The sequence below is a fragment of the Cyprinus carpio genome, chromosome B7 (assembly GCF_018340385.1).
Source record: "Cyprinus carpio isolate SPL01 chromosome B7, ASM1834038v1, whole genome shotgun sequence".
Taxonomy (NCBI): domain Eukaryota; kingdom Metazoa; phylum Chordata; class Actinopteri; order Cypriniformes; family Cyprinidae; genus Cyprinus; species Cyprinus carpio.
This window is the reverse complement of record NC_056603.1, coordinates 6,987,567-7,012,513: the sequence shown is the minus strand read 5'-3', so window position 1 is coordinate 7,012,513 and position 24,947 is coordinate 6,987,567. Positions and strand designations below refer to the sequence as shown.

The 24,947-nt window shown below is 38.2% G+C and overlaps 1 protein-coding gene across 1 annotated transcript; it reads left to right on the top strand.

Moving 5' to 3' along the window:
• The first annotated feature begins 10,724 nt into the window (after positions 1-10,724).
• LOC109092625 lies at positions 10,725-24,927 on the top strand. Its single transcript, XM_019106380.2, has 3 exons — positions 10,725-10,923; positions 11,075-11,202; positions 23,929-24,927. The coding sequence occupies exons 1-3, from the start codon at positions 10,755-10,757 to the stop codon at positions 24,325-24,327; spliced, it is 696 nt and encodes a 231-aa protein (XP_018961925.2). The 5' UTR covers positions 10,725-10,754; the 3' UTR covers positions 24,328-24,927.
• Positions 24,928-24,947: the final 20 nt, after the last annotated feature.

Sequence of the window (24,947 nt, the reverse complement as noted above, 5' to 3'; positions counted from 1 at the left end):
CCTGCTTAATTTTTATTTTGAGCGATTTTGAGTCATAACATGTCAACGGAGAGCAAAAACTGGAATGTGAACACCGGAAGGGTCAGATGTGATCTGCGAGGTGACATGCTCACATGCTCCTATACCTCTTTATCAATGACGTGGTTTGTATTGCAGTTTCTATTCTCAAACTGCTCTACCCATTTCCACTGCACACATCTACAGATCTCTTGTAATGAGACACATTTGTAAGCCTGTTTTCACAGAAAATAAACAGAATCTGAATATCATGGAAAAGTTCTTTATTTTTTTGTAATTTAATTAAAAAAGCATACTTTGTTTTAGAATCATTGCACACAAACTAAAATATTTCAAGGTTTTTTTTTTTTTTTTTTGTTTTTTTTTTTTTAATCTTGATGGTTACAACTAACAGTTGTAAAAAAAATCTGTATTTCAAAAAATGTGAATAATCCATTTTGAGACGGTAAGCCACAGATGGTCATCGCTGAATCGATGCTGTATCGAAATATATTCATAGAAAGTTGACTGGAAGGAAAAAGTGTGGTAGGAAAAGATGCACAAAAACCAGGGATGAACACATGCCTTGGGAAGATTTTCAGGAAAAGCCGAATTCAAGAACTTGGGAGAGCTTCACAAGGAGTGGACTGAAGCCAGAGTCAGCACATCAAGAGTTACCAAGCACAGACATCTTCAGGAAATGGGCTACAGCTGTCACATTCCTAGAACCAAGCCACTCCTGAACCAGAAATAACATAAGGAGCGTCTCACCTGAGCTAAGGAGAAAAAAAACTGGCGACTTATTTATAACCGTTGCGTACGTACAAAAACTGCCCTGAAAGAGGCATACGTCACTTCCTTTGCAAAAGCACCTGCATGCAAACTGACCCATGTTTTTGGAGACCGAGCTGTTTGGCGACACCCGATGGTGAGTCGAGGGACTGACACCAGATGATGGAAATTAAACTTATTGTACTTGAAAAGTTGTTTATAGATCCCTATTAGACAAATCAGTTTTAATTCTCATTATGCGTCCTTATCATAAATACATGCATGTTCACAATACCAATTTAAACAAATAAAAGGCAATAAATGATAAAAGTCCTTCCTTAACTTTAATTTTCTAATGGTCTTAAGGTGTATGGGTTTATCACTCATTGTCTGTATTTGTAAGGTTTAAAGGATTGAATCTGATAGTTTTAAACATAAATTCTGCGGTGACACTTCTGCATATATAGTAGTGCATGATGGATGCACTGGCATTTCTGGAGGACTATGTCAATGACAGACTTAGGGAGAAAAAATGTTTAGACCATGAAGATTTTTTGGCCCATGTTGATGACTGGCTAATAGGCCAATTTAGGTTCCCTAGAGCCATGCTCTTGGATCTGAGTGCTTAATTGGGCCCAACATTACAAAGACCAAACAGGCGAACCTGTGCTATCCTGGTACCCACCCAATTCCTTTCAGATTTAGGATTTTTAGCAACCAGTAGTTACCAGCGCGAGTTAGCCAATAGGTAAGTTTGCAACTATCATGATGCGATTTGTTTCTGCACAAAGCTTCTTTTGGAAATGTATTCTGTTCATTTGTCATATAGGTCTTACAAGGGTACTTGTGATCTTAGAAGGGTAAATAAAAAACTGGACCCTGGTTGTTTCTATAAATTTTGTATAGTATTTTCTTTACTTCAGAAACTGTCTAAAAAGGGTAATATTTATTTGAGGTCTGAGATGTGGGAATGGTGAAGAAAGAGATTGATTTTTGTAAAATGTTTCAACAAGATGTTGGAGAACAGTCCAATATCAAAAGGCAATTTGCAGCAATGTCTGGATTCCCAATTGTAATCGTGACATACTGTTAAAAAAAAAAAAAATTATAGCCTGATTGCACTGTAAGTCACTTTGGATAAAAGCGTCTGCTAAATGCATAAATGTAAAATGTAATCAGCACAATTGACTGCACTCATATTGCTATAAGGGCTCCACATGAGTTTATGTGAATTGAAAACATATGCATTCCATAAATGTGCAAGTTATTTGTGAGCCCAACATGATTCTGACAAATGTCGTGGCAAGATGACCTGGTTCAACACATGACTTGTTTATTCTAGTGCACATCAGTGTCGGGAATAGACTTGAGGCAGGTGCTGTGCGCGATGGCTGGCTTTTTGTTAAGTTAAAACTACATATAATGTACATACATTATATGTTTTCTATAGTTCAAGCCTAGTGTATAATTAATCTGTTATACTGTGCAGGTGACAGTGGTTACTCCTTCAGACATTGGCTCCTTACCCCATTCCCAAACCCTCAGAGTGCATAAGAAATGCACTACAATGATGCACACGTTCCGTAGTTGAGAGAGCCATTGGCCTCCTCAAGTGTAGATGGCGTTGCCTTGATGCTTCGGGAGGCAGACTTTTATATAGACCAAAAAAAGTTTGCAAGATCATCACTGCATGTGAAATTAGCACTCTTTATCACTGGAGCATATAATGCATATAACTAGAATATAATATAACAAAATTGTTCATGTAATTTTTATTGTGTCCTGAAAATAAAATAAGCATGTCTTTATTTAATATATGCTTCCCAGTGCACACTCACTTACCAGATTGTTGAGTGCACTGTTGGTTACAGAGTAACAATAAGTGCTGTGAAAAGTCCCAGATAGTTTAACACAGTACATGTAGCAGTTTTGTTTTGTTTATTTTTTTTCTATAATAAACAAAGAGAATAAAGAGAGAATAGAAAAAAGATAGAAACAGAATAGAAATAGAAAAGAGAGAGCTAGTGTTATAGGGTCAAGTTTTTAAGATATTATAAAAGAAAACAAGTAGATAGAATAAAATAAAGTGCTTGTGTTAGAGGGCGACATTTTTTTATATAATGAAAGAAAGCAAGTAAATAGAACAGAGTGCAAATGTTTTAGACTTTTAGACCTTCAGACTTTGCACTCTATTTATTTACTAACTGTTTTTTAAACTAACACTTGCTTCTCTAATCTTTTTGCATTATATCTATTTGTTTTCTTTTTATTTACTATACAATTATAATTCTGACTTTCGATTAACAAAAGCAAAAAAGGCCTCTAACACTAGCTTGCTCTATTCTTTTTCTATTCTGTTTTCTTTGTTTATTATATGATTAAAAAAAAACTTGCTACGTGTACTGCTAAGCTAACTGAGACTTGTTATAGCACTTGTATCATTGCTCTTTTGTTGATTTTGATTGCTTCCTTTGTCCTCATTTGTAAGTCGCTTTGGATAAAAGCTTCTGCTAAATGACTAAATGTAATGTAAATGTTTGAGGTTCAAGTTTACACACACACACACACACACGTATATATATATATAAACAAAAAAATAGATTAAATAGAAATAGAGAGTGTTGTGTTAAAGGGTCAAGGTTTTTTAATAAATAAAAAGAAAAGTAGATAGAATAAAAAAACTGAATGTTAGTGTTAGTGGGTCAAGTTTTTTTATTATAATAATAATAAAAAAAATAGATAAAATAGATTCAGAATATAAAGTGCTAGTGTTAAAGTGTCAAGTATAGATGGAAGAGATGTGTTTTTAGCTGTTTCTTGAAGATGGCTAAGGAAGATGGCTAAGGCAGATCATTCCACCAGGAGGGAACATTCTGTGGGATGCACAGTAAGTAAATGTTGAAATTAATATAAAGCTATAGTAGGCAGTTCTTGAACTACTAGTGTCACGTAGTTGAAATAAAAATGAAGCATGCTTTCAATCAGTCTTTGTAAATGCACCTCTCGCAGGTCACACCTCTCCCAACTTGATCGTCAGAAACACAGCTCTTTACAGGTCTGTAAGTCAAGGTATGTCTTAACAGGCAAAAGTAGGCTACTGTCAATAAAAGCATGCAATAACTGGGGGAGAAACTGGTCAGGTTTTGAACAGCAAGTGATAACAGATTTGTAATTGCTGGGTGAATTTTACCTTTATTTCAATGGATGAACTTCTAATTGTATTTTAATAATCAGGTATATAGCCAACAGATCAGTCAATGTTGTTCTATTTTGAAGACTTCAAATAACCGATTGTGGTGACTGTCTAAATGGTTACATAAAGAACCTTTAACATCTTAAGAACCTTTCTGTTTTACAAAAGGTTTTTTGAGGTGAAAGAAGATTTTTCAGATTATAAAAAGGTAAGAAAGAGATGGTTCTTTAAAGAACCTTTGACCGAATGGTTCTTTGTGGAACCAAAAATGGTTCTTCTATGGCATTGCTGTGAAGAACATTATAAGCACCTTTATTTTTAAGAGTATATGCGGTTCCTGCAGCAGTCCATGTTTGTGGCCCATGTGCTTACGGGTTATTATGCACACGGTCACACAGACATGTAGACGTCCCCTTTTAGCCTGGCACTGTGACAATAGGAACAATTGTTGTATGTTTGTTGTAGTGGGGAACCAGAAGAGGGAAGCACGCTATGGGTAAACGCATGTGGAAATGAGTGTAGAGGCTTTCAAGTTTATTAAAAGAAAGTCAAGTTAGTTGCAGAAGTCTGTCTTTATTGAATAGAGATGACACTTAAAACATGGTGGCAGCGTGGGCACTTTTAGAGTGTTAGTTTAGAAGTTAAGACATAGACGGCGAAGAGCTGCTCCTGTGCAGAGTTGCAAGATGGATGGATTAAAGCCCCCATCACCGTTGTGCATGGACGCCGACAACCTTTCCAAGTCCTGGAAATCCTGGAGGGACCAGTTTAATCTCTACTTGGAGCTGACTATGTCGGACGCGGAGGAAAAGATGAAGGTCAAATTGTTTTTACTACCTCATCGGCGAGAGCGGTCGGGAACTGCTGGAAACTCTAATGAGTGACGTAGCCGCGGATGCACGAACGGTAACGCATATATTGCAAAGTTTGATGAACACTGTAATCCTAGTATAAACGAGACAGTAGAACGTTATCGATTCTTCTCAAAAAGCCAGGGAGCAGAGCAGTCGATCGATAATTACGTCACGGAGTTGCGAATGCTTGCTAAAACATGCAACTTTGGAGAAATCAAAGACTCACTCATACGTGACAGAATAGTATGCGGAATTAACAACGAAGGACTGAGAGAGAGAGACTGCTTCGTGAGAAAGATTTAACACTTCAGACGTGCATACGTATATGCAGAGCAGCGGAGCTGTCGCGGCAGAACAGCAAAGCCATTGCAGGTGCCGCGGTAGAGAAGAGGTGCATGCCGTCAGACAAGGAGCACGCCTAGATCGCCATCCACCCGGCAGTATGATCACGTGCAGATTCTGTGGTAAAAGACCATGAAAAGAACAAACAGAAATGCCCAGCTTTTGGTAAGAAATGTAAAAAGTGTGGAAAGCCAAATCACTTTGCAGTTAAATGTAGAGCCCAGCTGAGACAAGGAACAACCATAAATCAGTAAACAAAGTGACTGAACAGGACAGTGATGAGTATGAGGACATCCTCACTGTGGGTGTAGCAAATCCAGAGACTGTAAAGAAAAAAGAGGAAGAAAATGAAAAGAAAACACAGCTGTACGCAGGGATGCTTTTGGGAAAGGACCTTGTGAAATTTCAGATTGACTGTGGAGCAAGCTGCAATGTAATTCCTATCAGTCTGCTGAGCCCAGATATAAAACTGGAGGATACAAAGACTGTACTAATAATGTACAACCAAAGCAAAGTGAGACCACTAGGAAAGTGCAAACTGAAAGTAAGAAACCCGAGAAACCACAAACTGTACAGGCTGGAATTCCAGGTGGTGGATAACAACTGTACTGTCCCCCTAATAGGGAAGAGGGCAAGTGAAGCTATGAAGCTCATCAAAGTACATTATGAGAACATTCTTGCAATAGACAGTATAGTCACCACAGAAAAGCCTGCGACCAGCCAGTGGTCATTAGAGCAGATAAAGACTGAATATGCCGATGTATTCAGGGGTGATGGCTGCCTGGAGGGGGAGTACAAAATAGAGATTGACAACACTGTTAAACCTGTACAGCTCCCAAAAAGAAGGGTTCCAGTAGCCATGATGAAACCTTTGAAGGAAGAGCTGCAAGATCTGCAGAGGAGAGGAATCATTGTGCCAGTAGAGAGGAGCACGAATTGGATCAGTAGTATGGTGGTCGTACAGAAGCCCAGCGGCAGTCTCAGAGTATGTATAGATCCAAGACCTTTAAACAGAGCTTTAAAGCGGAGTCATTTCCCACTACCTACTATTGATGACATACTCCCTGAACTGTCAAAAGCCAAAGTGTTTTTACTGTGTGCGATGTTAAAAGTGGATTCTGGCACGTCCAAGCTGGAGGAAGACTCCAGCTATCTCACCACATTTTCTTCTCCCCGTTCGGCAGGTATCGATGGCTGCGCATGCCCATGGGCATAAGTCCGGCCCCTGAAATCTTTCAGAGGAAGCTCACAGTCGCATTAGAGGGGCTGCCAGGAGTATACATCATTGCTGATGATGTGCTCATACAGGACAAGGAGAGACACAAGAATCAGCTGAGAGAGACCATGATGAAAAACTGAAAGTATTTCTAGCACGATGCAGAGAGGAAAGGCTATCAAGCTAAATGCTGATAAGTTCAAATTGAGACAAAGAGAAGTCTCTTACATCGGACACCTCCTGACATCTGATGGATTGAAAATAGACCCAGACAAAGTTCGAGCAATAACACACATGCAGAAACCAACAGATGTAAAAGCAGTTCAGAGACTACTAGGGATGGTAAATTACCTCTCAAAGTTTTGTGCACATCTTTCAGACCAGTGTGAGGCTCTGAGACAGTTGACACACAAAAACTGTGAATGGAGATGGACTGCACAGCACGAAGAGGCATTCTGTAAAATAAAAGAAACAATTGCAAATGCTCCAGTGTTAAAGTATTATAACCCTGATGAAGAACTTACCATCCAATGTGATGCCTCAGAGGGAGGCCTTGGTGCTGCACTCATGCAAGGAGGTAAGCCAGTAGCATTCACAAGCAGAGCCCTAACACAGACAGAACGGGGCTACGCACAGATAGAGAAAGAGTTACTAGCTCTACTGTTCGGGATGGAAAAGTTTCACCATTATACATACGGACGGAAAGTAGCAGCACAAAGTGATCACAAACCCTTGGAAAACATCCTGCCGTAAGCCATTATTGAGTGCACCTAAAAGACTCCAACGGATGATGCTGAGACTTCAAAAATATGATGTGGAGGTTGTGTATGTTCCAGGGCCAGAGATGTGGCTAACAGACACGCTAAGTAGAGCATATCTGCCCGAGAGCACACCCAGGGGAGATGTTGAAGCAGAGTTAGAGACAATAAACATGACACAACATGTACCGATCTCAGCAGACAGAATTTGGGTCTATCCGTTCTGCAACAAAAAAGGACAAAACTTTGCAAACACTGATTAAAACTATACTACAAGGTTGGCCAAAGAACAAGGCTGACACACCAAAAGAAATAGGTCATTATTACCTGTTTCAAGAGGAGTTGAGCTACCAGGATGGCATTGTTTTCAGAGTAGAACGAGCTGTTATCCCTAAGCAGCTTTGGAGGGAAATAACACAATGTATACACTCTTCGCATTTAGGTGTGGATGGATGCCTGAGGAGGGCCAGAGAGTGTGTGTACTGGCAAGGAATGAATGAGCCAGATCAAATCACATGTACAGCCAGTGTGACACCTGCCACGCAGTGGACAGTAACCAGCAAAAGGAGACACTGCGTCCACATGAAATGCCGGACAGACCTTGGGCCAAGGTAGGCACTGACCTTTTTACTTTTGACAACAAGGACTATCTAATTACAGTAGACTATTATTCCAATTTTTGGGAAATTGATTACCTGACAGACACCAAATCGACTACTGTTATAAGAAAGCTGAAAAGGTCACTTTGCCCGCCAGGGTATTCCAGACATCGTCATCTCTGACAATGGCCCACAGTTTTCATCACAGGAGTTTCAGAAGTTCAGTGACCATTGGGCATTTCTTCACAAAACTTCATAACATGGCTATACTCAGAGTAATGGCAAGGCAGAATCAGCAGTCAAAACTGCCAAGAGATTGATGCGTAAAGCACAAATGTCAAGACAGGATCCATATCTAGCAATCCTAGATCATAGAAAACACACCAACACACGGATTGTCAACCAGCCCAGCACAGAGATTACTGAGCCGTCACACAAAGACGCTTCTACCCACGAAAACCAGCCTCCTACAACCAAAGATCAGAATTCTTTGAAAGAATTGATAACAAATCAACAAACGGCAACAAAACATACTACGACAGATCAGCCAAAGACTTAGACACACTAAAACGAGGTGACCCTGTCAGAATACAACCATTTGAGCCTCATAAGATCTGGAGAAAGGGGGACGGTGGTGGAGCCCATTGACTCAAGATCGTACAATGTCCAGTTGGCAGTCTGGAGGTGTTATAAGGAGGAACAGGAGACATCTCCGAAGGGACCAGGGAATGACCCTCAGAGTCTCCAACCAAACAGAGACTGTTGTTGCTGACAATACAGAACACACAGGAACCTGCAGATTCTCAATCACAAACATCCAACAATGTGGAAAATCAGATGCAGAACACCAAACAGACAGACATCCCAGCATCTAATGTCACGAAAGCAGGGCGATTGATAAAGAAACCTCAATACTTAAAAGACTATATCACAAGTTAAAAAAAAAAAAAAAAAAAAGAAAAAAAAAAAAGAAAAATGAAATGTGAAAACTGTACTAAGGAAATGTGATATTAATATACAGAAGTTATAAGGAAATTTATTTTTTGTTCGTATCAGAAATCAAGAGCTCTTCAGAATGCTAGTTACATGTAGCAAGTTAAAAAAAAAAAAAAAAAAAAAAAAAAAAAAAAAAGAGAAATGATGTGACAATAGGAACAATTGTTGTATGTTTGTTGTAGTTTGGAACCAGAAGAGGGAAGCACGCTATGGGTAAACGCATGTGGAAATGAGTGTAGAGGCTTTCAAGTTTATTAAAAGAAAGTCAAGTTAGTTGCAGAAGTCTGTCTTTATTGAATAGAGATGACACTTAAAACAGGCACCAAACCTGGTCTGTTCCCTATAAAGTGATCTGGATGAGTTCTGGATGATTTATAAACAGTAATTAGTTATGTAGTTGCGTTTACATTTATATGCAATAATTCTGAGAACATCTTAATTCAGTTCAGGTTAAAACAGTGAACTTAATTACCATACAGGAAAGAGTGCAAAAAAACTCAATGTTTAATTGAATGAAAAATGTGTATGGAAAAATCAATGCATCAGCACAATGTGGTGTGGACTTCTGCAAAGCTGTCAAACCACAAAACAATAGAATTGTTAATAAATAAATGCCTTGTAGCCTTTTGTGAAATCAGTATATTTCTGTACCATTACTGTACATTAACATTGATTTGGGAAAAAATATTTAGCAATTTTATGAAAAGTTAACTAACTAGAAGCCAGTGGACATGAGTATTCCAATGGCTAATATAATTCAGATTTTTACATAATGTAATGATATTAACTTAAAATGTGGCATTGTTTTAATTTGAATGAAAAATCACTTTCATAACATCTTACATCAAACAAGAAGTATGTTAACAGTTGAAGCTTTCAGTAAATTAAGGAAACTGATATACAAGTAAAATAACTATTTTATTACAGTGCATGGTTTATTGGACAATTAATCTATCTGTTGCTTGCACAAACCACAGAAGTAGGCAAAATATAAATTTATACTCTCAAAAATATAGCTTCCAAAAGAGTGTTTCAACAGGAATGCCAAATAAGAACCATTTCTGGTTCCCCAAAGAACCTTTCAGTCAAAAGATCTTAAAATAACCATTTTTTCTTAGTGTAAAGAAAATTTTAATAATATAAATAAACGTCTTCCGTCATAAAGAATCTTTTGTGCAAAGCAACAAAAGTTTCCATAGATGTTAATGGTTCTCCTAAAGGAACCACAGATGCTGATAAAGAACTTATATTTATTAAGAGTGTATTTGTCAACTGATTCATCACTCTGGAATTTTACAAAATGTCTTAGAAATTAATGACATTTCTTCTCAGTTCACATGTTCCCTTTCATGAAAATAGATGTGTTGGATTAGATTAAAGAAGGCTTTTGCTTAACTTTGACAGTTGTGTTCATCAGTTTTTCTGCCTTCTCCAACCACCTTGAGGCGAAAGTATATACATGGCACTATAACTTCCTTTTTTAGCTTGGTCAACCTTGCAGCCAACCCACCATCCATGTTCTCTGCACTTTCTGTTCCTTGTATTTCTCTGTTTCAGATTGCTGTGTCATTACAAACCTTCCAAGCAGACCTCAAGCATCACCCAAGTGACCGTCTCCCTTAACTGCATCTTTAATCTTTAATTACCAAGCATCTCACTCATGTCTTGGGCAAAGCACATCCTGATTTTGCTGAGTTAGATGTGTTCCTAGGTCAACATATTTTGTTGATAAGATGTTGATCCAGAAACATGTTTGTACTTGATAAAATCAGGTTCTGTCGGGGGACAAATGCTAGCATTGTTGGTTTGCCACTCAGTCTTTGTCCTGTCATTCAAGTTTTTATAATGTTGAATATTGTTATAGCACAAATCTATGTTTCTGTGCCACTTACCTAAATCTCCCAGCATCAAGAGGAAGCTGGAGGAGTGGCCATGGAAGCCACAGCCTGTGATATGAGTCAAGCAAAAGTGAAAGCATTTTAGAGCACCTATATTTATCTTGAAGCACAACATAACAACAGATTAAAGATGGAGAACTACCAGCATGCTGTGTTTTTTGAGGCAAAGAGTCTTTCAGATGAGGAACTTAGACAAATACAAATATACTTTAAAATCAAGAGAAGGTCTGGAGGAGGAGATTGTGAGATCTACAAAGTGGGTAACAGCACCTACAAGATAAGTTTTAGGAACAAAAATGGTAAGCATGTTTTTTGTTATTGCAGTTTGGTGTTATTAAAACCCATGTCATTATCTCACTTATGATTGTCAAAACAACTGTAATAATAAAAAATATTCCATTTTTAATTATACAGTTCATTATTCTCATCAAAATGCGTTTGTATTCAAAGCCCAGGAAAGAGTACTAGAACGAAAGGATCATGTCATCACAGTAGAAGGACAAGAGGACATCCATGTATTAATAAGACATGAAAATGTCGCTGAAAGCAGTGAACAACCTACAGCATCTGTAAATCAGGTAAATGGGACAGTCACAAAACAAACAGAGATTCAGCTTTGATTTATATATGTGCTGTACCTTGATTCGTGCTGATGCAAGGTGGTCAGACCTGTTTTTCAGAAACCAATAGGGAGACGACTCTCTGCGTAGTTAAAGTAAATACCTTGAACAGTTCTAAGAAATCACCTGCTATGCATAACTTGACAATAAAGAAGGTCTAGAACTACAGTATATAATATTGAAAGAAAATAACATATTTTACAATTTTGCTGAATATGTTTTGTGCTGGTACCTTGACTGGTTTAGGCCTGTCATGGACAGCTGACACTCAAAGACTGTCGTATTCTGTATATTCTGTGCCATCATTGGTCTACAGAAATGATACTTGAAAAGACTGTTGTGCTCTAACTGAATAAAAATCAAGCTGCTTCAGGTGTGTAGAGCCCAAAAAATTAAATGCAAAGAAAGATATCACTAACCCTTAAAACAGTCTAGGTAAATGCTCTTGTTTTTAATTCACTTACGCTCTTCAATCTTTGAACTATATTATTTGAACTATGTAGTTGAACTATATAGTTGACCTTCTCCAGTTTGGATCTAGCTGTGTGCACAGGGCCTTTTTTGGTCTGAAGTGCGCCCTCTTGTGACCATCGTGCACTCCAACAACCCTATATTAAGCAAAATAATTTCTGACAGTTAAAGTCCCCATGAAATCAAAATTTTATTTTTTTGGGTGTTAGTATCAATATGTTAGTCTTAAGGTTATCTATAAAGTAGTGTGCTCCAAAACAGTGACAAAATTTGCATTTAGAAGATATAAGCATTCAAAGCTAGCAGTTCATCACTTACGCCAAAATGGCTCAATGTTTTTTTTTTTTTTTAACATCACATCATACTTCACTTTCTCATCAAATCTTCTGACCAATCAAATGCTCTCTAGAATCCGAGGCGCCCACCCCCTGCACTATAAATAGATGCTGAGATCTCTCACTTGTTCATAGTGTAGTATTTCCTGTACAGTGAATGGCTCGTAGTGAACAATGTAGGTGATAGGGAACTATTCAGACAGTGTAAATAAGCTTTCGATTAGTGCAAATGAGGTCTACTTTCATGTTGTTTCACTTGAACCGTGGCAGCACACACAGTCTGATCCAGACTTTGGCTCCGATCCAGTGATGCGATCACATGGAGCAGATCATATGCACGAGTCGGCATATATTAAAAACTTTTACAACTACACAGCCTCAGCATGATTATGACCACTATTTTGTTTTGTTTTTAAGAGTTTCATATTGAATCTAAGGGGTAGTCTGTAAGACTGTGGCTGTCATATGCGACTTTACCGAGTTCAATGGCTCTGGCCTGAGCAGATATAAACAGAGGTGGACAGTAATTAAGTACATTTACATAAAGGGATACTCCACCCCAAAATGAAAATTTCGTCATGAATCACTTACCCCCATGTCGTTCCAAACCAGTAAAAGCTCTGTTCGTCTTCGGAACACAATTTAAAATATTTTGGATGAAAACCGGGAGGCCTGTGACTGTCCCATAGACTGCCAAGTAAATAACAGTGTCAAGGTCCAGAAAAGGTATGAAAGTCATCATCAGAATACTCCATCTGCCATCAGACGTGCATCCGCGCCACAAGGATGCGCTGTTTTATTTCAAATCAAAGTTAAAAACACGTAGAAACAGCACATCTTTGTGGCACGGAGGACACAGAAGAGCATACACAGCACGGTGATATGGACTGACACAGAGGAGACCGCTGACAAAGGAATTTTTGAACAAATTTGTTATTTTTGTTTTCTTTGCTTACAAAAAGTGTTCCCATCGCGTCATATAACCCAGATTGCACGTCTGATGGCAGATGGAGTATTCTGACGACGACTTTCATACCTTTTATGAACATTGACAATGTTATTAATTTGTAAGTCTATGGGACAGTCTCAAGCCTCCAGGTTTTCATCCAAAATATCTTAAATTGTGTTCCGAAGATGATCATAGCTTTTACAGGTTTGGAACGACATGGGGGTAAGTGATAAATTACAAAATTTTCATTTTGGGGTGGAGTATCCCTTTAAGTACACTTTTTGAGTATAGGCACTTTACTTGAGTATCATTTTTTTTGGGAACTTATGACTTTAACTTCACTACATTTGAAAGACAAATATTGTACTTTACACTCCACTACATTTCTATCAATGTCTGCGAAGTAGAAAATCGTTACTGTAGCAGCTTTGAAAGTCAGTGGGTGATTTTTCTGCTTCTCTAAAACGTGACTTTCATTTTTTTCAAACAGTCTATCAGTAATCACTCTTGCAGGGCTACATGGTGTATATTAGACAAAATATTGTCTGATTTTGCTAAACTGTATATGTGAAAATATTACCTATAAAGCCACAGAAGAACTGTTGTGCATCTCCTTATAAAACAAAAAAGGTGCTTCACTTCAGGAAGCACTGCACAAAATGTTCTGTGAGTGACATCAAAGTACAGCGAGAGCCATTAGACAGCATTTTAAAAAAAATTTTGATGTCAAATAAATCTTGCTGTTTTGCTTTTTTGTTAAAGCAGTGTTGCTGTTGTACAGTTATGCAGCTACAGTTGTGTTGCTGTGTTTTAAAGCAGGTTTGATTTTTTTTTGCTTCATTATCAGTCTGTATTTACAGGATTTCACTGTCCACTCTGCTCAAATGTAGATAAATGGCTACACACAGATGTGTCCAGAGCTGTGTGAGATTACTACCATCCTGCTTTTGTGGTGGTGGGCAGGGGTGTTAAATAATAATAATTTTTATTTTTTTCAAAGGGTTAGCTCACCCAAATATGAAAATTCTGTCATTAATTACTCACCCTCGTGTCGTTTCAAACCCGTAAGATCTTTGTTGTGTCAGAATGTGTCAGCAAGTGCTAAATACACTGGCAACATGTTATAAACATGCTAAAACATGCTAGTAGCACTTAGCTAAGTGCTAAAGCATGCTACTAATGCAGTGAAAAATGAAGTTGCTGTAACTCAGGCAAGCAATGTCCGTTCTGCCCCAAACTTCACATGTGTGATAGGTGTTCTGCTTTGAACAAACACCCATGCCCAAATTCAGTTATAGTCATAGCGCCACCTGCTGGCAACAGGAAGTGGCATGTTTAACACCATTATGGACTCCTTGCAAAATAATAAAAAGCATCAACAAGTGTTAAATAGGCTAACAAAATTCTAGAAGCATGCTTAAACATGCTAGCAACACTTAGCTCAGTGTTAAAGCATGCTATTAATGCAGTGAAACAGAACATTATTGTAACTCATGCATACAAGGTCCAATCTGCCTCAAACTTCACAAGTTTCATTAGAGTCCTGGCCTGAAGACATCTATATGCTCATATTTGGTTATAGTTATAGCGCCACCTACTGGCAACAGGAAGTTACATGTTTTACACTGGTATCCACTATTAGCAACACAAAAAAAAAATATGGCATTGTGTGCTAACTCATGCATACAATGCCCAATCTGCCCCAAACGTCACACGTTTTATAAGAGTCCTGGCCTGAGCACATCTAAAGGTCAATATTCAATTATAATTATAGCACCACCTGCTGGCAACAGGAAATGTCTTGTTTACACTAACTTAAACATGCAATGTCCAATCTGCCCCAAACTTCACATGTTTGGTATGAGTCCTGGCCTGAGGACATCTACATGTCAATATCCAGTTATAGTCATAGTGCCACCAACTGGCAGCAGGATGTTTGACACATATAAGTGAATTTGATGCATTTATCCAACATTAACCACTTTAAAAGCATATTGGCTACTGTTCGCTGTTTCCCAATAGCCACTGAGTGATGGTGAGCCCAGGTGCGAGGGCCCTTTCATCGCTGCTTGCAGCTTTAATTATGATTTGTTTTTCCTTTGATACTGAAACACGCGTGAACTACAAATCTTATTTTACCTAATGAATCAAGTCAAGTCAAGTCACCTTTATTTATATAGCGCTTTAAACAAAAAAGATTGAATAATAGTTAAGCTTCAAATGGGCAACATCACGAATATGGAAACGTTTGGATTTGTCCGAATGAGAGAGGTAAGCCCAACCTTACCTTATATTTCGCTTTAAATTATTGTAATTTTTAAAATTTTATTTTTATAGCTAAGCCTATATTATTATATACTGCAATTATATTTATCCATTAGAATTATATATTTTTAATTCTTGTTCTATTCCGATAGTTAAATTTAAAGGATTTGTTGTAAAGTGAGGGGAACTAAAAAATATCCTGTTGGTACATTATAACATTATTAGGCCTGGCGGTATTATTTCTGAGTGTAATAAAATGCAACTTATATATGACTTATATATATTTTTTTCTCTCAAAACTTAATTTATTTTTAGTGTGTTTTTAAAAAAACATGCAGCAAATGAAAATAGGATCCCATTGCATCTGAAAATTACTTTAAGAAACAAAAAAAGCCGCAGAACCTGCCTCCCGCGTTGCTCAGCTGTGGATGATTTAAAAATGTTTGATATAAAGGTTGCTGTCCCATTTTATACAGGAATTGTTAATTAAAAAAAAAAAAAAAATTATATTGTTAGTTTCATGGTAATATGCAATCAAGGTCTTCGGATACTATACAAGATACAAGTTCATTTAGGCTATTTAACATGCACTGTGACATTTTCACCCGTTTCAACTTATAAACTCCTTGAGTCAGTTTTATAAGGTCAGTTTAATAGTATTGAGATTCATGTTGAATCTTGTATAAAAAAGCTTTCAATTGCTTAAATTATTTCTATTAATTAAAGTAGCCTAACTTAAAAATATGTTATCATGACTTTTTCATCATATAATTTTTTACAATGTGATAACGAGCTGTAATAATTTTCCATTTTGGAAACCAAGCACCCACTTTTTTCTTTTTTAAATCTATTATTGTCATGATCGGTGGGGGAGTCGTGGCCTAATGGTTAGAGAGTCGGACTCCCAATCGAAGGGTTGTGAGTTCGAGTCTCGGGCCGGCAGGAATTGTGGGTGGGGGGAGTGCATGTACAGTTCTCTCTCCACCTTCAATACCACGACTTAGGTGCCCTTGAGCAAGGCATCGAACCCCCAACTGCTCCCCGGGCGCCGCAGCATAAAATGGCTGCCCACTGCTCCGGGTGTGTGTTCACAGTGTGTGTGTGTGTTCACTGCTCTGTGTGTGTGCACTTCGGATGGGTTAAATGCAGAGCACTAATTCTGAGTATGGGTCACCATACTTGGCTGAATGTCACGTCACTTTTTTTTTTTTTTTTTATCTGGTCTATGAACTTCCATTCACTCACCACCAGAGGTCACCCACTCACTACATGGACTCTTGCACCACACTAACTGTTGCAAGTCACCCCGGACTACAGTTCCCATCATCCATTGCACTAATTACACACATACAGCTGAAGGCACTGAATACACACACACAGCTGAATGCACTGATTGCACACAGCTGTAACCCATCACACATTCAATATATAAAACTCACTTAGATCACTTTCAAACTGCTGAGTATTGTTCTGCATATATCCCTCTTCTAGTGATAGCTGCAATATGTAAGCTTTTCCGTGTTAGTTTCTAATTTTTATAGTCTTGTCACTGTTTCTAATTTTTTTTAGTTTAGTCTTTTCTTTGCCTTGCTGTGTTACTCGTGTTTTGACCCTTTTGCTTGGATACTGGATTACCCCTCTTGCTTAGCTCTCTGGATATTGTTCGCTCATCAAAGACCCACTTTTGCCCTAGGAATATTCTTTGTCTTGCCCTCTATATACCTGTGTGCCAGTGTTTGACCCATGCCTGTTACAACCATGTCTCTAACTATTAAAAGCTTGCACATGGATCCTCATGACTCGTCAGCCCCGTTACAATTATTCGCTCACATATCTCCTACAACTAAGTTTTTTTTTTTTGGTGAGGAAGATGCCACTGTCAGGGGAGTCAAAAGTTAATGACACTATCATTAAGGCTGCCAGTTAACTTCAGAAATGGAAAATAAGGACTAATTGTGATTCTTTCTCTTTTATTCTTTAAGAAAATAAGTGTTTGTTCTTTAAGAAAATAAGGTACAGAATAAGGGACAATCCAAATATTTGTAATGTAAAATAATGTAGGCCTATATCTGCCTGCAGTTAAAAAGTTATCAGAAATAATCATATTTGTTTTGCTTCACACATACAATTACAATTATTCAAAAAAAAAAAAAAAAATGGTCATACAAAAAATGCCATTGGCATGATTAAATTTTACCATTATAGAATTGTGACTTTACAAGGGTAGTAATTTAGGAGGTGAAAATACTTGACAACATGACAACTAAGACTGCATTTACACTGCAGGTCTTGATGCCCAAATCCGATTTTCTGACTATATCCGATTTTTTTGACGACCCGCTTACATCATCTTTTAAAAGTGACACGTATCCGATTTTTGCATTTACACTATACACTGCTGAAACCATAGACATATATTTCTATGGCTGAAACTACCAAATGTAGACATTCTGACCCGGAAAAGGAAGTAAAACAGCACGAAATACAATGGATGCAGATGCAAATAAAAAATTATACAGTGTTTTGCTTTCCACAATATTTTGAAAAGTCAACAAAAAAAAATCAGCAAAACATTTCTCGTACGGCGGAGAAAAAAGAGGACTTAAAAGACATGAAACCTCCGCATTGCTCCACTGTGTGTATCCTTCGTCCTCCATCGCGCCTATAATAAGTCATGTGATCTCAGTTTGTGGTGTCCACCTGAGTTGACGTCACTTTTTTAATGACGTACGACTCACATTTACTGGGGAATATCCGATTTATCTGCTTACATGGCACACGCAAATGCACGTATCCGATTAATATCCGATTTATTACCACATAATAATTACGCCTGAATCCGATCTGAGAAAATCGGAATCCATACGTTTTTTTCCTGCTTACACGTTCACCGGTCTTATCCGATCTGTGCCACATGAAAGGAAAAAATCGGAATTGGGTCACTTGAACCGTGCAGTGTAAATGGGGCCTAAATGTCTATGAAACGTTAGTCAATAAAGCATTTTTTTTAAACAATGGCACTTAAAGTTTTGAACTAAAATATTATTTCAACCATAGCCTTGCTTCTGGTGTTTGGATTTGTACTTCAATATAATGAGGTCCAAGTTTAAGAATAGCCTGCAGTAGTTTTTTTTTTTACTCTATTTAACAGTTTTTGTAAAATCAGAACGATGAAGGTGAATCTGGGTGCGGTTAGCACGAGTCGTGCTCGCTGTGAAGCGGGAGCAGCTGGCAGAGGATTCCGCTTGGTCTTAAAGCCTGCCTCAAACGTTTACGTTCACAAATAACAATGAATTTCGCAAAAAGAATGATTAATTATCAATTGAGAATTTGTTATTATTATGGTCTGGTGAAAATAATAATATGGGCTGCGAGAAAATAATGAATAAAAAGAGTAGGCTGCTGTGAGTGCAGGCAGCACATTTCAACCAGTAGCATGACAGAACACACCATTCCTCGTGGGCAAAAAACAGACCGAATTCAGGTCAGCTGGAGGGGGTTGGTTTTTTTCAGGGGGTACTTCTGTATAGCTTGTGGGGGTTGAAATAAAGGTGTTAATCTCTTGCTCTTTATATGAACAGTGTCTTATGAGGGTTTCAAACTTGCAAAGCAGGTTTAGGCAAAGTAGGACAAATGCCTCGTTTGGTTTGGCTTTTGTCATTTTTGCAACTGCATACAAAGTATTACATACATTACAATATAATACCCTCATTACATAATAATAGACTATGAGACACAGACAAAGACACAAAGAAACTGGCAAAAGAGACGCATCTGCCAAAGAGACAAAAACATTTGTTCTCAATGTATTTAACAGAGATGTCTAGAGGGTATTTAAAAGGTCTGCCCCCACATAAGATTTTTCTAGTTACTAGTAGCCTAGTCGTTCATTTAAGTCATTATTCAACTAATCACACGTTTATATTATATTAACATCTATACAGGTCCTTCTCAAAAAATTAGCATATTGTGAAAAAGTTCATTATTTTCCATAATGTAATGATAAAAATTAAACTTTCATATATTTTAGATTCATTGCACACCAACTGAAATATTTCAGGTCTTTTATTGTTTTAATACTGATGATTTTGGTATACAGCTCATGAAAACCCAAAATCTCAAAATATTATCATATTCCATCCGACCAATAAAAGAAAAGTGTTTTTAATACAAAAAAAGTCAACCTTCAAATAATTATGTTCAGTTATGCACTCAATACTTGGTCGGGAATCCTTTTGCAGAAATGACTGCTTCAATGCGGCGTGGCATGGAGGCAATCAGCCTGTGGCACTGCTGAGGTGTTATGGAGGCCCAGGATGCTTCGATAGTGGCCTTAAGCTCATCCAGAGTGTTGGGTCTTGCGTCTCTCAACTTTCTCTTCACAATATCCCACCAGATTCTCTATGGGGTTCAGGTCAGGAGAGTTGGCAGGCCAATTGAGCACAGTAATACCATGGTCAGTAAACCATTTACCAGTGGTTTTGGCACTGGGAGCAGGTGCCAGGTCATGCTGAAAAACGAAATCTTCATCTCCATAAAGCTTTTCAGCAGATGGAAGCATGAAGTGCTCCAAAATCTCCTGATAGCTAGCTGCATTGACCCTGCCCTTGATAAAACACAGTGGACCAACACCAGCAGCTGACATGGCACCCCAGACCATCACTGACTGTGGGTACTTGACACTGGACTTCAAGCATTTTGGCATTTCCTTCTCCCCAGTCTTCCTCCAGACTCTGGCACCTTGATTTCCGAATGACATGCAAAATTTGCTTTCATCCGAAAAAAGTACTTTGGACAACTGAGCAACAGTCCAGTGCTGCTTCTCTGTAGCCCAGGTCAGGCGCTTCTGCCGCTGTTTCTGGTTCAAAAGCACACGCCTGTGCACGGTGGCTCTGGATGTTTCTACTTAAGACTCAGTCCACTGCTTCCGCAGGTCCCCCAAGGTCTGGAATCGGTCCTTCTCCACAATCTTCCTCAGGGTCCCGGTCACCTCTTTCTCGTTGTGCAGCGTTTTTTTTGCCACACTTTTTCCTTCCCACAGACTTCCCACTGAGGTGCCTTGATACAGCACTCTGGGAACAGCCTATTCGTTCAGAAATTTCTTTCTGTGTCTTACCCTCTCACTTGAGGGTGTCAATGATGGCCTTCTGGGTTAACCTCTTACCCATGATTGCGGTTTTGAGTAATGAACCAGGCTGGGAGTTTTTAAAAGCCTCAGGAATCTTTTGCAGGTGTTTAGAGTTAATTAGTTGATTCAGATGATTAGGTTAATAGCTCGTTTAGAGAACCTTTTCATGATATGCTAATTTTTTGAGATAGGAATTTTGGGTTTTCATGAGCTGTATGCCAAAATCATCAGTATTAAAACAATAAAAGACCTGAAATATTTCAGTTGGTGTGCAATGAATCTAAAATATATGAAAGTTTAATTTTTATCATTACATTATGGAAAATAATGAACTTTTTCACAATATGCTAATTTTTTGAGAAGGACCTGTAATCCATAATGAGCCTTAATATATTCCGCGCTCAAGCACATGCATTAAGTTTGCCACAAAGCACAGGCAGAAGTAGTGTTCTTGATTAAGATTAAACGGGTGCATGACTCTTATAAACTTGTTTTAATAAATCTCTTTTGCATTAAATAATAAAGATATAAAGCAGGTTAAGTTAAATGTTATTGTACAAATAATTATTAAATACTATAGACTGCGAATAAGATGGAAGTTTCACATTTTGCATGTGCATTACAAAGTAAATAATTTTTTACATTCAATTATCCAAAATAAAACCAAACAAGATTTGTAATGAAGATAAAATATGTAGACAAATAAGTATAAATGCTGCGCGTGCACTCAGCATCATGCACGCCGTGCAAATCTTGCACTCTGATATTTTAAGGAATATGATACACACCTGCATTTAAATGCGGCTGCATTTTTTTTTTTATTGTATGAAAGCAAGTAAAGAATGCTCCCTTTAAAATCACTCAAGTTATCAAAAAATTAACCTCTTTTTTACATCGTGTGCATTTTGTTGATTATATGAGAGAACTTGAGTTTAAACGTGAGGACATTTTATTAATCCATCCATTCTTTAGAATTTCAATGATTTAGCTAAATCGTGCAGGTTTAATTTATTCATTTCTTGTTTTAATTAGGCCTAAATAATGAGAAATAAATTATACAGTGCCTCATGTTTTACTAAAATAAAGGAAATAATTTATAAAGCACGCAACAATTTATTTTCAAATTCTTTTCTTTTCTTCTCATATAACAAAGTAGTGTGCGACAAAAATGCATGCTGTTTTATTAATGGAATTTTAAAATATTAATTACAAATGTATTTGTGTCAAATATAGGCCTAATATGTGAGAATATTGACATTTTGTATATAAATCCATGTAGCCTAGCTCACTAAAATAGGCTACCACTTTTAATGCTCCGATGTAAAGTAAACCACCATGTCTTTAGGATAATATAACACATAATTCATATTATATAAATAATACTGCACAACTATTAAATGTGTAAAATCTAAAATAAGGTGTAATACTGTGTAGCTTAGAGAAACTATAAGCACAGGTTCATAGGCTTGACATTTATCCTGGTTAAATTCATTCTAAGAAATGCACATAACTTCATAAGTACTAAACTTTCATCTGTGAATATTCAATAATTTAACTACAGTGTTTTTCTTTCATTTTCTCTGACTGCAGCTGTCAAATGTAACACATCGGCGAGGCAAAGCTGACGGCTATTTGCGAAAATGTGCTTTGATGAGCTTGTTTGATAACTTGTGGTTAAAGCGCCATTCAGCTGTCAAAAGCTGCAAATGCACTTTGCAGACGTGGCGGCGGCGCTCGTGGCGGCAAAAAGCTCATTTTGGTTGGCCACCTACTGTATGTACACAAAAGGTCTATTTCTCTCAAATATTGTTCACAAATCTGTCCAAATCTGTGTAAGTGAGCACTTCTCGTTTGCCGAGATAATCCATCCACCTCACAGGTGTGGCATATCAAGATGCTGATTAGACCATGATTATTGCACAGGTGTGGCTTAGGCTGGCCACAATAAAAGATCACTCTAAAATGTGCAGTTTTACTGTATGGGGGTAAAATTGATCACAATTTGCCTCATGCAGTGCAACACATCTCCTTCCCATAGAGTTGATCAGGTTGTTTATAGTGGCCTGTGGAATGTTGGTCCACTCCTCTTCTATAGCTGGGTGAAGTTGCTGTATATTGGCAGGAACTGGAACACACTGTTGTATACGCCGATCCAGAGCATCCCAAACATGCTCAATGGGTGATATGTCCGGTGAGTATGCTGGCCATGCTGTGATTTCAGGTTCCAGGAATTGTGTACAGATCCTTTGCCACATGGGGCCATGCATTACCATGCCGCAACATGAGGTGATGGTCATGGATGAATGGCACAACAACGGGCTTCAGGATCTCGTCACGGTATCTCTGGGCATTCAAAATGGCATCAATAAAATGCACCATAACCCCACCGCCACCATGGGCCACTCGATCCACAATGTTGACATCAGCAAACCGCTCACCCACACGATGCCATACACGCTGTCTGCCATCTGCCCTGTACAGTGAAAACTGGGATTCATCCATGAAGAGAACACCTTTCCAAAGTGCCAGACGCCATCGAATGTGAGCATTTGCCCATTGACAACAGCTCTGGTGGACATTCCTGCAGTCAGCATGCCAATTACATGCTCCCTCAAAACTTGTGACATCTGTGGCATTGTGCTGTGTGATAAAACTGCACATTTTAGAGTGGCCTTTTTAATTGTGGCCAGCCTAAGGCACACCTGTGCAATAATCATGCTGTCTAATCAGCATTGTGATATGCCACACCTTTGAGGTGGATGCATTATCTCGGCAAAGGACTCACTAACACAGATTTAGACAGATTGGTGAACAGTATTTGAGAGAAATAGGCCTTTTGTGTACATAGATAAAGTCAAGAGAATTAAAATTACCCAAATGACCTACTACCTCCACCAGTCTTCTGAAGTGTGTGTATAATTGCATACGCACACTTCAGAAGACTGGTGGAGGTAGTAGGTCATTTGGGTAATTTTCATCTATAGTTTTTCGAATTGGAACATACTACTCTTTTGGTATACTGTTTTTCATCTACTATATAGTAAGGAAGTATTGGATTTAAAATACAGTGCATGAATGGGTCAATGAATCATTGACTCATGCGGTTCATTCAAAAATATTCAACATGCCCTAAAGGCATGTTTTTGTTCGTTTTTTTTGGAAGTGAGTGACATACCTGATAGTGTTACATCAATTACAATATTGCACATATTGCACATCCCAGCCCGGAACCATTGTCAGAAAGTTTCAGAAAATGGAGTTGCTAAAGCAGTTGCCTTTCAGCATTATCACTAAGGTTTACATCTGTTGATCCTGTACATGTGTTTTATACCTTGGAAACTAGTTTCCTGCTGGTTATGTTATCTTACTTGTTGCTGGTCTGCTAAATGCTGGTAAAGCAGGTAAAAACTGAACTAGACCGGGCCATCAGGAAATATCCTTATTGCTAAGCCCTGATAAATTAATTTCACATGTCTTGCTTATTATGAAGCATTATGTATGACCAATTATTTGTCTTTACTTTTTTCATTTGTTAGAAATGTGCAAGTGCTAAAAGTGTGGAGAAGGTTTTAAAACTGGACCATTATCTACTACGCTTCTTCAGTGAATGTAAAAGCCCATATTCAGATTTGGAAAAACGCCTCTCTAAGGTCTCCAGCACCTTCAAAATCAACACTGACTGTGAAGAGTTGGTAGTGACGAGGGACCCAGCTGCTGCAGATGTTTTGTCCCTGAAGAAATGGGAATTTGCAGTGGATGAAGTGTTTGAGACTCTAAAGTTACGCTATATCATCCACTTTGAGGTTGAAAGCGACAAATCTGCGATTCTGGAAAAAACCTCTTTCCTCCAAAGTGATAACTTTAAAGTCTATTTTGAAGAACTAACATGTTTAGCTGTGGTGGTCGGAGAACGAACAGAAGTGGAGAAGATTTAAAAATTACTAAGCCGCTTGCAGGACAAACAGCAGGTTCAACAAGAGTGTTGCGTGTCTGAGAAACAATATGACCTCATCAAAGAGCAGTTCGAGCCATACATAAAAACTAAATTACCTGCCCTTAAGATCGCACAGGAACGAGCAGGTGTTCTCCTTCTGAAGGGTCCTGAGAAAGAGGTCCATGCAGGTGAAGAAGAGCTTTTAAAATTAGTGCTAGGAATCAAAGAGAAGAGGATCCCATCACACTGTGCTATTATGACCTTCTTGGAATCAAGTGGCAGTATACAGCACTTCCAAAACCGATTCCAGCAGAGCCTCCGCAGCCCGGTTATGCTGGAGACTTCGGGTTCAGATCTTCTTCTGTTGAGTCTGTCTGACGGAGCGCTAGAGGAGGCAGCCACTGCTTTGCAGAGAGATGTGTGTTTGGAGACTGTGCATCTGGAAAATACTCAGAAATCATCTGTTACTAAACTGAAAGAGGATTTGAATGAAGCCATCAATCAAGCCAATCGTGGAAGTGTTAAAGTGGAGCTTAAATACCAGGATGAATCAACTACTGTCCTCAAAGTGCAACTTGTGGGCTACACTACTGAAGTTAATAAGCTGAAGAAACATTGTGC

What these genes read in the sequence shown, in the direction of transcription:
- LOC109092625 (XM_019106380.2), top strand. Translation starts at nt 10,755, where the DNA reads ATGGAGAACTACCAGCATGCTGTGTTTTTTGAGGCAAAGAGTCTTTCA. An exon ending in AAGTTTTAGGAACAAAAATG is followed by an intron (nt 10,924 to 11,074) that starts GTAAGCATGTTT and finishes TTGTATTCAAAG; the next exon opens with CCCAGGAAAGAGTACTAGAA. An exon ending in CTACAGCATCTGTAAATCAG is followed by an intron (nt 11,203 to 23,928) that starts GTAAATGGGACA and finishes TTCATTTGTTAG; the next exon opens with AAATGTGCAAGTGCTAAAAG.